This window comes from Lampetra planeri, chromosome 33, assembly GCF_965212315.1.
Source record: "Lampetra planeri chromosome 33, kcLamPlan1.2.h2, whole genome shotgun sequence".
Lineage (NCBI taxonomy): Eukaryota > Metazoa > Chordata > Hyperoartia > Petromyzontiformes > Petromyzontidae > Lampetra > Lampetra planeri.
In genome coordinates this window covers 1,086,123-1,099,067 of record NC_136139.1, presented here as the reverse complement: position 1 = coordinate 1,099,067, position 12,945 = coordinate 1,086,123, and the positions used below count along the sequence as shown (strand labels likewise).

Here is a 12,945-nt window from a genome sequence, read left to right as displayed (position 1 = left end):
CCCACCAACATCACCACCCCCCCCACTACCCCCCCCACCACCACCCCCCACTACCACCACCCCCACCACCACCCCTCCACCAACACCACCCCCCCAGCCACCCCCCACCAACACCACCACCACCCCCCCACCAACACCACCCTCTCACCACCCACCACCCCCCCACCACCCCCCACCAACACCACCACCACCCCCCCACCAACACCACCCTCTCACCACCCCCCCCACCACCCTCCACCAACACCACCACCACCCCCCCACCACCACCACCCTCTCACCACCACCACCACCCAGCATGCGGCGTGTCTTAGAGCCATTCGTGCACTTAGCAGCAGCAGCAGCTGCACGTGGCACGCGCGTGCTCTTGTAGACACTTCCCCTACAGACTCCTCACTCTCGATTTGTTTTGTGTGTCAACCACAAACAGAACGCTGCAGGCAAACCACGCAACGAGCTTGCATAACAGCACTGCTACAAGGCGCTTCGTGTCGTGCATGTACACACCGCATATTCACGGTGGTGTGTACACGGGGTGTGTACACGGTGGTGTGTACACGGGGTGTGTACACGGGGTGTGTACACGGGGTGTGTACACGGGGTGTGTATCGGCGGTGTGCGTAAGGGGTGGAAGGCCCCTGTCGAGGTTGACACGGCCAGCTTGACGTGCGGTCCCACAGACCTCTCCGCTTCCAATTCACTCTCCCACCGCGGCAGTCGAAGCAACGGAGCGGGCTCCTTAAATCCATCCTCACCCCCCCAACCCTCGAATCCAGCTCCTCGTTTGCCCATCCAGCAGTACGGACGATTAGTCAAGAGGTCGTCAATCATCACGTTGCGTGCTGTGGTAGTGAGTGTGTGAGTGGCTCCCAGCTATTGCAAGTTGTCTGGCCAGCGTGATACAGGAGGCCAAATACCCTCGAGAACGGCTGCCTCTTGAAGAGCTGTTTCTCGATGATGACCTTCTGCGGGCAGTGGTGGGCTCAAGCCACTGCAGGGCTGCACATTTTCATCTTTTCAAAAATGAGGAGGTACTGTGTGGCTGGGATTAATACATTAATGCCACCGTCCACATCTTAAGCTGATGTAAAAAAATTATTAATCTAAATCCAGAATCTGACTGAATCCAGATATCGACAAAACAAGGAATAAATCACGCGAGACTCTCCACACGGCAGAATGGCCCCTGACGTCTTTTCACAGTAAAGAATATCACCCCGATCATTCTTACCCTTGCAACAACGTTAAAATACGCGGACACAGAGGATTAAATTCTCATCTTGACAATCGCTCGTTTTTGACATAATTTTTTTCTTGGGTGGGGGGAAGTGGCAGTATCCGCCTTCAAACCTTTCGAGCCGTGGCCAAATGCTTACAGAAATACAATTCTGATGATTAACTTTCGTCCAGACGATAAGGATACCCCAAGAGTACTAAAGCGCTCCCAAGACTGCATCCAAACATATATATACGTCCATATTCATACGCAATGCACTTTATTCACACAGCTCGTCGAAAAGTACATCATATAGAGTACATAATATCAACATGATGCATTTACAGACCCATGTTCCTACAAATGTAACAACAATATATAAATAACACACATTACACATATCGTACATTCCATTCACATATGAAATGTGAGCCTACATTATTACATCAGCAATCTTACACATATCGCTGCACAGAGAGAACTAATAAGCACCGATAGGATGGCACCCAGCTCCTCCTGCCTGCCTATCTGAGAGGTTGCACTTTGTCGCATCCTATCAACTATCATTCCCTAGCAGCGAGTCAAGCACCAGCGTATTGTGGAGTGTGGGATTTGCGGGGTGAGGAGAAGGGAGTGGGGAATTACTCGAGACGAGTTTTCATTGTTCATCAATGTTTTTCCTACGCACTGTACCCTCCTCACGGTAAACCGAGTCTGGACAAACTATTTTTTTTTTAAGTTTTGAAAATCCAGCGGCCCTCAAACCAAGTTTATCTCTGTAAATATTACAAGATGATTGTACGGAGCTCATAATTAGGGTTGCCACTTGGTCAGAGCTTGACCAAGACAGTGTGGGGAATTGATACCTGTATTAACGTAGCAGGAATTGATTTGTACCAAGGTCTGGTTTCGTTGTGTTTAACTTTATTATGATTTACCACACACTGACGACCGAGGCTGACTGAGACAACCCTTGCCTTATTGGAAAAGGTGGAAACTCCAGTGACAGCTTCAAGTTTAGGGAGGTCATTGACCCTCTCTGCTCTCGGGTTTGGAAGTCATCAATGCTGAAAACATGAATTTTATTCGTAAAATAATCCATATTAAAGCTCTGTCGACAGCATACTGATTTTAAAAGGATGTTGCTCACAACACAAACATGCGCACGGTCGCCATATATTATGTCGCATGCGATGATGGGCATGCCGTTGGATCAGGCTCTGCTGTCCTCGACGTGGCCAAGGTAATTCTTCAGCAGAGGGGGCAGCGGGAGGCACTGTATGGAGCGCAGACGCTTCCGACCGAGGGTAGAGCGGATTTTCAGACGGCACAGGTGGATCAGCGAACGGGGGGTCTCTGAGTAAGATAAGTAGAAGGGAAAGGGGGTTGACAAAAATATCATTCGCTGTTTTGACATCAATGACCCTGCACAAAAAGTTTTGAAATGGTTGGTCTGGCTCATCTGGTAGCCAAAAGCAATCCGTTTATTTATTTGGCGACCATCTTGGCCGCCATCTTGAATTATGTGCTTCAGGCCATTAGATTTGGCTTGGCAACGGCAACTTTCAGAATCAGTGGGGTCGGATTACACGAAAAAACATCGAGTGCCAGCTTGTTACACGACTTGCCTCGAGCATCACCCTGTAGGCCCCTCTTAGACACCGCTGCCTACACCAGCGGCTCCAAACATTTTAGACCCCTCTTCAACATCCAAACATTTCGCGGGCCACCAGGCATCCGCGGACCACAGGCTTGAGAACCGCTGGCTTAGACTACAAGGTAATATATTGGCCCATAATATAGGAAAACTCCTCTCCACCCTATTACCCATGACTGCCATTATTCAGGGCAGCCATTGGGTCTGCGAGAACTTATATTATCAGCGGCCCTATATTTCTAATTATCCGCAGCTAAAAGCTCATCCCATCGCTTATTGCGGAACAGCTTCCTGTTACGTGCACCTTACTTGTGGTTAAGAGGAGTCACGCTAAATATTATTCTCATTAGCCCGCGGGCTACGCACGATTTCTTCCCTGTGAATGAGTGGGGTAAATTCACAAATAACGCTGCGGATATTCGGGTCGCTGATATATCAGTCCCCAACGTCGCCACGGATAAGTGGAGTCTTGCTTACTGTACATAAAATACAGAAATTAATATCTGGTACAAAAGATGTATTACCGAAGCTATCAACAGAAGTTGTGTACTGGATTAACTGCACGTGTGGTAAATGTTACGGTGGGCAAACAGGACGAATGACCAGCACGAGACTAAAAGATCATCAGAGAAATATTAAATTCTCCCAAATACAACTGTCAGCAGTAGCAGAACACGCGTGCCAACTAGGACACTCAATTGATTTTGATAATGTTGAAATTCTGTGCAAAACTAGATACTCCTGGCCAAGACTAATTAGATAATCTATCGAAATTGAAAGAAATAAAAATAACTTTAACCGTTCGGATAGCTACCGCCTTAGTGCTGCGTGGAAGCGAATCATCAAATAATACATTTATTAAATGCATGCCTACAAAGGGCAGCTTACTTCAATAGGGATTACCGTTGGTGGGGCTATTTTAATACACACAATAGACAGGAAGGACAAGTTCAAAGGGCTCGCACAATGTACGTTGCCTCAGTAATTCCCCCCCCCACGTGCCGCAAGAGCGCAGAAGCGTGGTCACCACATCTACGCCTCTACATAAGGAACGAAACAGGAGGACTTCTCCACAAATCTGGCTGTCGCCTGATGAAGCTAGTTGTAATTACTGGCAGTACTACGATTGTAAATGTTGTGGCTTGGCTCTCCAACAAACCGGTGTGCTGTACTAGTGACGAATTGGCCACGTTCTGTTTCCGTGACAATCCTTACTAGTTGGCTGTGTCGGGTGGTGGCGGGTTTTAACGACACATTTATACATTTACGCGATCTAACCCCAAAAAAACTCTATTATGGAGCTCTTCCATACCATATTTGTATAGTTTTACGTAAATATGGTTTTACTTAAGTCGTCAAACGCTTTCAGCACCTAGCACAACAACAACAAAATGTATAAACCAATCAATCGTCGTCTTGTTTACTGTTGCAGTAGTAGTAGTTGTTTTTAGAGTGAGAAACCGATGGCGCCGTGGGGGAGGGTACCTGCCAGCCGCTGGATCGTCACCACATCCTCGCAGTTCTCCCAGAGCAGCTGGAGGATGCAGGAGCAGAGGTGCACATTGGCCACGTGCTCGAGCAGCATGCACACAATGGACTCGCAGTGTGGGCTCATCGCTTTGCTCGTCAACAGCTCACAGAACTGCAATGTTCACAGAACAGAAAATTAGAACCCAGCAGCTTTTGATCATCCCGATATCAGTTTCCCATTACGATGGTAATGATATTTGACTGATATTAGTTTTACCTATTGGTATCCGATGATTAATAATTAATTTTATTTGGTAGTGTATTTGGAAACAGTTCATTCCGACCTCTAAATCAAATAAACTGGATTGATTGCACATCCGTACCTGCATGGTTCTATTGGGCAGCGGGGTTATCGCATGCTCGTGTGTTTCCCAGAGCCCCTCCTCTTCGGCCTTTACCTGGACGTGGTGCGAGTCCACGCCAAAGGCACAATCGAAACATGAGCGCGCGTCGCACCCCTCGCGCAGGAGCAAGCCGAGCATCCGCACGTCGCTGGCGCAATAAATGAGCACCGACGGGAACGCGGTGGGGCGCCCGATCGTCACGACGGGCTTCTCCGTGTCGGCGCCGTGCTCCAGGAGGGCCTCCACGAGGGGCAGCGAATTCATCCGCACGGCCACCAGCAACGGCTGGAGAACGTCCAGGTTCGGGTCGGCGCCGGCTCGCAGCAGGCGGCGAGCGGCGTTCAGATTGTTATTGGAAACGGCGAAGAAGAGGGCCGTGGTGCGGCGGTCTTCGAAGTATTTGGAGCGGCTGTGAGACAGGAGTGCGTTGGGGTCAAACCCGAGGTCGAGCAGCGTGCCCAGGACGTCGTCGTGGTTGTGTTTGGCAGCCAGGTGAAGTGGGCTAATGCCACTCCGAGCCACGGCGATCCGGCTCGTCGACTCGACCAGCAGCGACGTGAGCCTGCACGGAAGAGCGCATGGACCGCAATTGGTGGCGGCCGTTGCAGTGGTGGAAGTAATTGTGTAAGGACAATGAAGGAGTCCTGGGGTTGATGGTGGTGGCAGTGGTGATGTTGATGGGGTCGTTGGTGGTTGTAAGATTGGACGGTTTATGGTGGATGGTTTAATTGCGAAAGTCGAATGTTGGTGGTAGTGTCGTTGGTGGCTTCAAGTTGATTTTGTTTAACCAGATGAGAAATAGAGAGACCAGGATGAGTCCCATTCGCAAGAGTGACCTGGAGCAGCAACAGCAGAAACATCAGCAGCAGCAGGAGCGGCAGCAGGAGCGCTAGCAGGAGCAGCAGCAGCAACAGGAGCAGCAGCAGCAGCGGTGCCAACACGGAGGGCAGCGCTCACCGCAGGCTGCCCTGCTGGGCGGCCGCGTGCAGGGGCAGCAGTTCGCCGTCGTTGGGCCGGTTCACTTTGGCCCCGGACGCCACGAGGAAGGCGGCCACCTCCTCGTGGCCGTTCCTGCACGCCTCGAAGAGCGGCGTGCTCCCATCCTGCGTGGCCCTCTCCACGTCGGAGCCTGCGAATCGCAAGTCGCGATGTTTATTTAGACTGCGGGAGGAATCCGACGAGCTATGGAGCTCTTTTCCTTCACGGACGTGCAGCAACGTATACGTGCGGAATAGGCGAAGGCTTCGGAACGCCCTCTCCTCCGAAGGGTTTGCCGCCGCGCATCGTACCGCGCGCGCTCTCGGGACGGAGCACACACGCGCCGCGCCGAGCCGCTCGCGAGAGCACTGACCCATCCGGACGAGGTAGGCGACGACGCTCAGCACGCCGCACTGGGCGGCCACGAAGAGCGGCGTGGCGCCGTAGTTGTCGCGGACGTCCACGCGGGCGCCCGCCGCCACCAGCAGCTGCACGATGGGCAGGCTGTGGCGGGTGATGGCCTCGTAGATGGGCGTGTGGCTGTGCAGGTCGCGCGTGTTCACGTTGGCGCCGTGTCGCACCAGCAGCTCGGCCACCTCCAGCAGCAAGTACTCGCACGCTGCGTAACAGCGACGGGGAGGGGGGTAGAGGAACCGCACGCGGACAAAACCCCGCCGTCAAACCCGACACCCGCCCGCTGCTGGATGAACACCACCCCCGAGATGAAGACGGACATCTCGCTGATTTGTCGTGCTGCGTGGATTCACCTGGCTCTTCCACACACGATTGCTGTGGTGTATGCACGTGTTTTGGACTTCTTTCGCACCGTACGTAGCCAACCGTGCTAATCGGAGGTGCGGGGTCTCCACATTAAATGTTCGCTCCTTGGGCCTCCACTCCGTCATGAGCCTTGACCACCGCCATCACCCCTCTCCGGCGACGTGTCCTGCCTCTGCCACTTTCCGCTCAATCGTAGTCGGAATGATGTCCCTGACCTGCGCGCGTTCCTCTTTGTGTAGGTCAGTGTAGATTCAGGTACGCAGCTCCCAAGGCCTCTTTTCAGTGCCAACAACATCATGTTTAACAGTAACAATAGCAATGCGATGTAGAACGCGTGCAATATTTCAGAGGCATGAACGACCGTGACTCTGAGGTGTGGAACCAAACTCAGCGTCACTCGAAAGGGCGGCGAACGAGGTGGGGCCTTAAAGTTTAGGTGCGAAGTGAACGCTGCTGCTGCTGTGAATATGCAGCAGCAGCGACAGCAGTGGGGGTGATGATGACGACGATGATGATGATGATGACAATGATGATGACAATGATGATTATGACAATGATGATTATGATGACAACGATGATGATGATGATGATGATGACGACGATGATGATGATGACAATGATGATTATGACAATGATGATTATGATGACAAGGATGATGATGATGATGATGACAATGATGATGATGATGACGACGATGATGATGACAATGATGATTATGACAATGATGATTATGATGACAAGGATGATGATGATGATGACAATGATGATGATGATGATGACGACGATGATGATAATAATGACGATGATGATGACGATAATGGTCACTTTTCAGACGGCGGGGGCTGCCACGGAAAAATGACGCCCGGCAGTGAGACTTTAAAAAAAAATATTTTACCAGGTAAGGCCCACTGAGCGATATATCTGTTTTTCAGAGGCGACTTTGCTATCACAAATGATACCGCAACGAAGTGGCTTAGCGCGTGGAAATGTATTGCAGCCACATACACTCACTTTGATTCTAAATGTGGAAGAAATAACTGGAGGACCCGGAGAAAAAATCCACGTGACCACGGGGAGAGAGACACTCAAACTCCAAATATACAGCAGCAGGCATCAGGGTTGGGTTTGAACCCACGGACTCCTGCATACCAGGCGAGGTAGTTAACATCTCATCGCCACCGTAGCACCTCCACTCCTTGGTCCGTTACACTCAACGACACTTCTCATTCGATCTAATGCTGCTGCTTCCCTTTGCGTGATTCCAGTCTCCTGAGTGAGGTCGCATGCGGGCACACAGGCCTCTCACCCTTGTACAGAGGCGTTTCCATCCAGGTATTGTGGACATTGGGGTTGGCTCCGGCCTGCAGCAGGATGTCCACGCACTCCGTCTTGCCCTGGCAGGTCGCCAGGTGCAGGGCGGTGTCGTTGGTCTTTGTTCTCTCGTCGAGGGCTTTTGGGAAAGCTGAGCGAGCGGCGACAATGGAAATCGCGAGCAGATCGAACGGACGTGTAAGCACAGTTTCGTCCGCCAGCTATTACTAACTTCCGATTTAAAGCTTTCAGTCGAAAGACTTAACAGCATGCGGCGTGAGTTGTCTTGCCCCACTTACTGGTTGTTCCATTGTAGAGATATGTTTTCTTCCAGTTTAAATGCCAACACGTACAAGTGTTGGCGAATATGCCACGTCGTTTCACGTCAATTCAATCCGCACCCTTCTCAACGGCACGCAATGTGTGATGTGGCATAATGGGTAGCCAAAAGACATTCTGCTGCTGTTATGATTATTATTGTGATTCTGCTTTTGATGATGATCATGCTATAATGTGCTCACGTTATAGCTACTAATGAGATACTGCTGCACAAATATTCATACCAGCTCGCTGCACTTGTAATGTGCAGTTGTGCCAGGGCACTGCCATATCAGACAGAGCGCACTATGTGTGCAATTTAGTCCACGATCTGTAAGAAAAAAATATGCAGACGAGTACCAGGCTACGTGTCTTTCACGATTACATATTTGACGTTGATCACAAAATTATTACGAAGTCTCTTTACCCATTGAACCACCCTCATTTAGGTCACAGAGAAACCCATTCTTTTCATTTGGAGTCAGCAACTCCCCACCATCGGGGCACTCGTTGGCAGCACGTGGTCCGCCTGCTGCTGCTGCAGAGAGACGTTCATGGTTCGAGCCGTGCAGGTTCGTCCCGCGGGTCACGGATTCGTCATGAATTGCGACATTACCCCCAAGCTGCCAGACGGCGCGCGTGTGCGAAACACAACACGTTCGTTCACGACGGCCTCCGATGCCGTGAGAATGGCGCAAACATCTCAATTACGAGTCGAAGTGTTGTTGGCCAAAAAAGAAAGAATGTCAAATTGGGGAAAGACGAAAGAGCGTAATTGGGCATTTTTTGCGTGTGCTCTGTGCGGACCTTGAGTCAGCATTCGCAGGCAACGAGTCTTGCCCAGCATAGCTGCCTCGTGAATGGCCGGCAGGAGCTGTCCGGGAACGCGGAGCAGGTTCACCCCAGCCTCCCTCAAGAGCGTCAGCTCGAAGGCATTGTCGTCATTGATGGCCATGGACACGGGGCTCCACCTGGTGGTCACATGGCACACGCGGCGCAGGAGGTGATGCCTCGCACAGAGTCCCAGACCCAGCGGGGTCGACAACCAAAATAACAAGAGACTCGACATTTCAAGAGCCCACAATGCACTGTGGCGGTGAACACGAGACGGTGGTGGCCCCGAACGGACAACGACACGAAGCAGCTCCTTTCAGAGCCGCGCGCCACTCCGGAGCTGCAGACTGCTGACCCCTGGTCCAGACAATTATTTTGTCGATCCCAGCTCTGCGATCCATTGCGTTGCTATCCAAGCACCGTTCCGTGGCGAGCTATGAATTTAAGTCGCCTCTGGTGCTTAAGTTCGAATTTATAGCTAGCGAGGGAAATCCAGGACACGGCAAATGGCTACGTGGATTTAACGCGCGTCGCGAGAAGGGGTGAATAAAACGAGGCCACGTGTTCGACATTTTCGGATTAATCTGAACAAAAAAAATGCAATATTCGGGCCTCGATATGACATTTATGGATGTAATTTTGGAAAATCGGATTCATCCGAAATTTGTGACATCACGGGACGTGACCATTGGACGTGACGTCACATCACTGCCGTGCATTACTGGCCGAAAAAAGGGTCCGTCACGTGACGCAGTTCTGGCGGCGCACTTTGAGCGACGATGCGAACATAGAAACCGATTGCGTTCAAACACATTACCGATGGAACATTTCGTAACAATGTGCAATTCCATTATTAATATATCAACGCATTCAATACGTCAAAATCCAAAAATATGGAGCTTAGAAATGCAATCCCATTTGGGGCTAAAAATCTCCGATCTCTGAAAATATGACATTCAAAAACGTATCCCCGTCGTAGACGCGTAAGATGTCCAAACGGGGTCCCGTGGCGAGCACGCTCGCTGGGGCTACACAACTCACTGCTGCTGCAGCTTCACTTGCTTGTGCAGGGAGAGGCCGAGTGAGGCGTCTTCACACGAGTCTTCTGGGGGAGGCTTGTGCGAGCATCCTTGAATCGCCTTGGAACTGAAACCACATTCGGGACAAAGAGACCCCCCCCACCACCGCAGCAGAGAACAGCAACCCACATTGTGACGGAGACGCATACAAACAAATAAACTCAAACGGAATAGTGCACAGATGGGCGTGGAGCGATGCATGATTAGATTTGAGAACGCAGGTTCAGGGCACCAATAAAACTTCACAAGAGCCCCCCTCGGCGTGTGTCCGAGTTGAGCCTCCCAGAAATGTGAAACGTGACCCACAACTAATCCTGCCTGCGTCAAGTTTACCACTCGGCCTTGGCTTCATGGCCACAGAAAGCGCTTTGACGAAACATTCCATTAAAGAAAGCACGCGCGTGATGAATGACAATGTAATACGATTTAAATCTTTCGTGACTGCAGGGATTCATCTTCTTGGTTCTTAAATATACGCTCCAAGCTTGGTGGTGTTTCATTCTTCACCTGAGGACGGCTGCTTGCGTTGTAGCCGAAACGTCGTGAGAATTATTTTATTATGTTTTATTTTTATTATTTTATTATTTCCCTTCTACGTGACTTTACCGTAAGAACCAAGAAGAAAATGTAATACGAGTGATAGAGCCACATACCTCGTCCGAGGAGGCGCGGCTGCCTGCACTGCTTCGCCGTGACCACCAGGGGGCAGTAGAGCTCCGCGTGGCACGGACGCGTGGTTCGTTTGGCGCGGGGTCGCGACCTCTGGCGGGAGGGCGCGGTGGCTTCTGTCTTCATCATTGCGGAGCAGCAGCGCACCCGGACGTCTGCTCGCAGTCCTCTCCACCGCGGCGCTGTGGAGCACGAGTCGGAAGTTCACGGAGAGCCGACCTCGTTTTGATCGAAGCTGAGAGCTACGATTAATTTCCCGCGCAACTTTGCAAGTGCTGTGCGCGCGACGGACATGCAAATGCGATCTCGAGATGCTCCACGTTCAAGCCAGGGGTCGGCCACCTGCGGCTCTGTCAGCACTGCTTCGTGACGTTGTTCACGTTGCATTGGCGGCTCTTGGAATATTGAATTGTTTGTTTGTTCTGAATTTGAAAAAAAAGTGGCTCATCGTGTTATTTTGGTTGCCCACCCCCCGGTTTCAGCTGAACGCCTCTCAGTTTAACACGTGGGAGGAGGCTTTCGCGACCAAAATCATCCATAATACAGGTTTTTGGGGTTAGATCGCGTAAATATATAAATGTGTCGTTAAAACCCGCCACCACCCGACACAGCCAACTAGTAAGGGTTGTCACGTAAACAGAACGTGCCAATTCGTCACTAGCACAGCACACCGGTGTGTTGGAGAGCCAAGCCACAACATTTACAATTGTAAATGTTGACATGCGACTGGAGTCACCGCCGCCCGAGTGTTACAACCACCTGCTCGTACCACATTGCCCTCCGTGCCACCATGGCAGGCTAAGTCGTTACCTCTCCCCTTCATCCGTTCTCTATTTTTTGTCGAGTCGGGTGTCTGTACGACGATGCAGGCTGCGCGAAGAACAAAAATACCGCCGGTCGCGACAGAAACATCCGTCCGCGGGTCCCTTACCTGCCCCGCGGTGGCGTCGGTGACTCCGCCGCGTTGCTGTGCACGCGCGGGGAGGGCTCGCGCAGGGAGGGCGCGCGCAGGGAGGGCGCGCGCAGGGAGGGCTCGCGCGCCCTCTGCCACACAAAGGGGCCACGGGTTGCGCGGTTGGCGTTGCGCAGGGCGGCGTCCGCGCTGAGCCCGCAGGAGGCGGAGGAGCTCGTGGGGTCGGCGGCGCAACGCCGGCGGCCCTCGGAGCGCGTGCCCGTCATGGTGCTCCCGCTCGGGGTCCTCCTGTTGCTGGGGGGGGGGAGCCCACGGGATGTCGACGCTAAGCCACGGAGCGTCGCTTTTGTTTGAGTTCGAGGCGGAACCTTGAACGGGATTCTCGCGACGACGGAATTCCATTCGAAACCCACTTATTTTGCCAGTTTGAATTGTGTCATTTTTTTGCCAGTTTTTGTTTAATTTCTTTTGTTCATCATCATTATCATCCTTCTGAGACCCCATGTCATAAACATATTATATTTCATAATAACATTGCGGAAATAATAATTAAATCGTTGCCCAAAGGAATCCACGACCGGGAATAGGCCTCCCCATGGAATGCCGGCCGTGAGTGTTGTGTGGCCATACTTCACCCAGCCGGTCGGTGTGGCTTGGTGAATCGGGGCCCCAGAACGGGCCCAGATACCACTCGTCACTTTTGGTGTCAACCGTGGCCGAGATCGAACTGGGGTGGGCTGGCTTCGTAGTGACAGTGCGATCACTGCTCCTCCACCACCCGCACCCGCACGTTTGTCTCACAACACAATACACCCTGCTGACATGAGCCCACATAATCACAACTCACGCGATGATTGCCTCTCGGATTACTTGTATAGTAGATATCGATGTTTCTTTTTTAAATAGAAGGCACCAGGCTCACAAGCACCGGGCGAAGTACTGTAGTGCCCTGTTTGAAATCTAGATGCAAATTGAATCTCTTGTTGGCATCATTCCCACCAGACAACATGGAGCTTACAGCCATCACCGGCTGCAGAAGTAATGACCTGCTGGCTTCGCATGTCCCGGAATACCAGCTGACTTAGACATTTGGAACAAATCTGTTGCCAGGGCGTCTGCCAGTCTCCACAATCTCGTGCAGGTGTAGGGGTGATGAAGATTATTTTTAGTGCCACGTGGACACGTGCTAGAGAGCGTGGCAGGATCAGAATACCCTGACCTGTGCTCCACACTGTCGAGAAAGATGCAGGCGCTGCATGTTCCTTGAGCAGAGACGAAAGTGTCCGGAATGCTGTTATTGGTCTTCACTCGCGCACAGT

The 12,945-nt window shown here is 51.7% G+C and overlaps 1 protein-coding gene across 1 annotated transcript; it reads right to left on the bottom strand.

The window, feature by feature from the left end:
• Nucleotides 1–1,481: 1,481 nt before the first annotated feature.
• Nucleotides 1,482–11,892, bottom strand: LOC144729827 (uncharacterized). The gene is made up of 10 exons (XM_078610342.1): nt 11,645–11,892; nt 10,698–10,895; nt 10,007–10,111; nt 8,939–9,102; nt 7,758–7,964; nt 6,096–6,341; nt 5,702–5,873; nt 4,724–5,306; nt 4,356–4,512; nt 1,482–2,569 (listed from the first exon to the last, which is right to left on the bottom strand). The coding sequence occupies exons 1-10, from the start codon at nt 11,890–11,892 to the stop codon at nt 2,427–2,429; spliced, it is 2,223 nt and encodes a 740-aa protein (XP_078466468.1). The 3' UTR covers nt 1,482–2,426.
• Nucleotides 11,893–12,945: the final 1,053 nt, after the last annotated feature.

Coding starts and splice junctions, on each gene's coding strand:
- LOC144729827 (XM_078610342.1), bottom strand. CDS start 11,892: ATGACGGGCACGCGCTCCGAGGGCCGCCGGCGTTGCGCCGCCGACCCC. Junction 7,965..8,938: donor CCTGCGAATGCTGACTCAAG/GTCCGCACAGAG, acceptor CCGCTCGCTCAG/CTTTCCCAAAAGCCCTCGAC. Junction 6,342..7,757: donor ACTCAGGAGACTGGAATCAC/GCAAAGGGAAGC, acceptor GCTGTTACGCAG/CGTGCGAGTACTTGCTGCTG.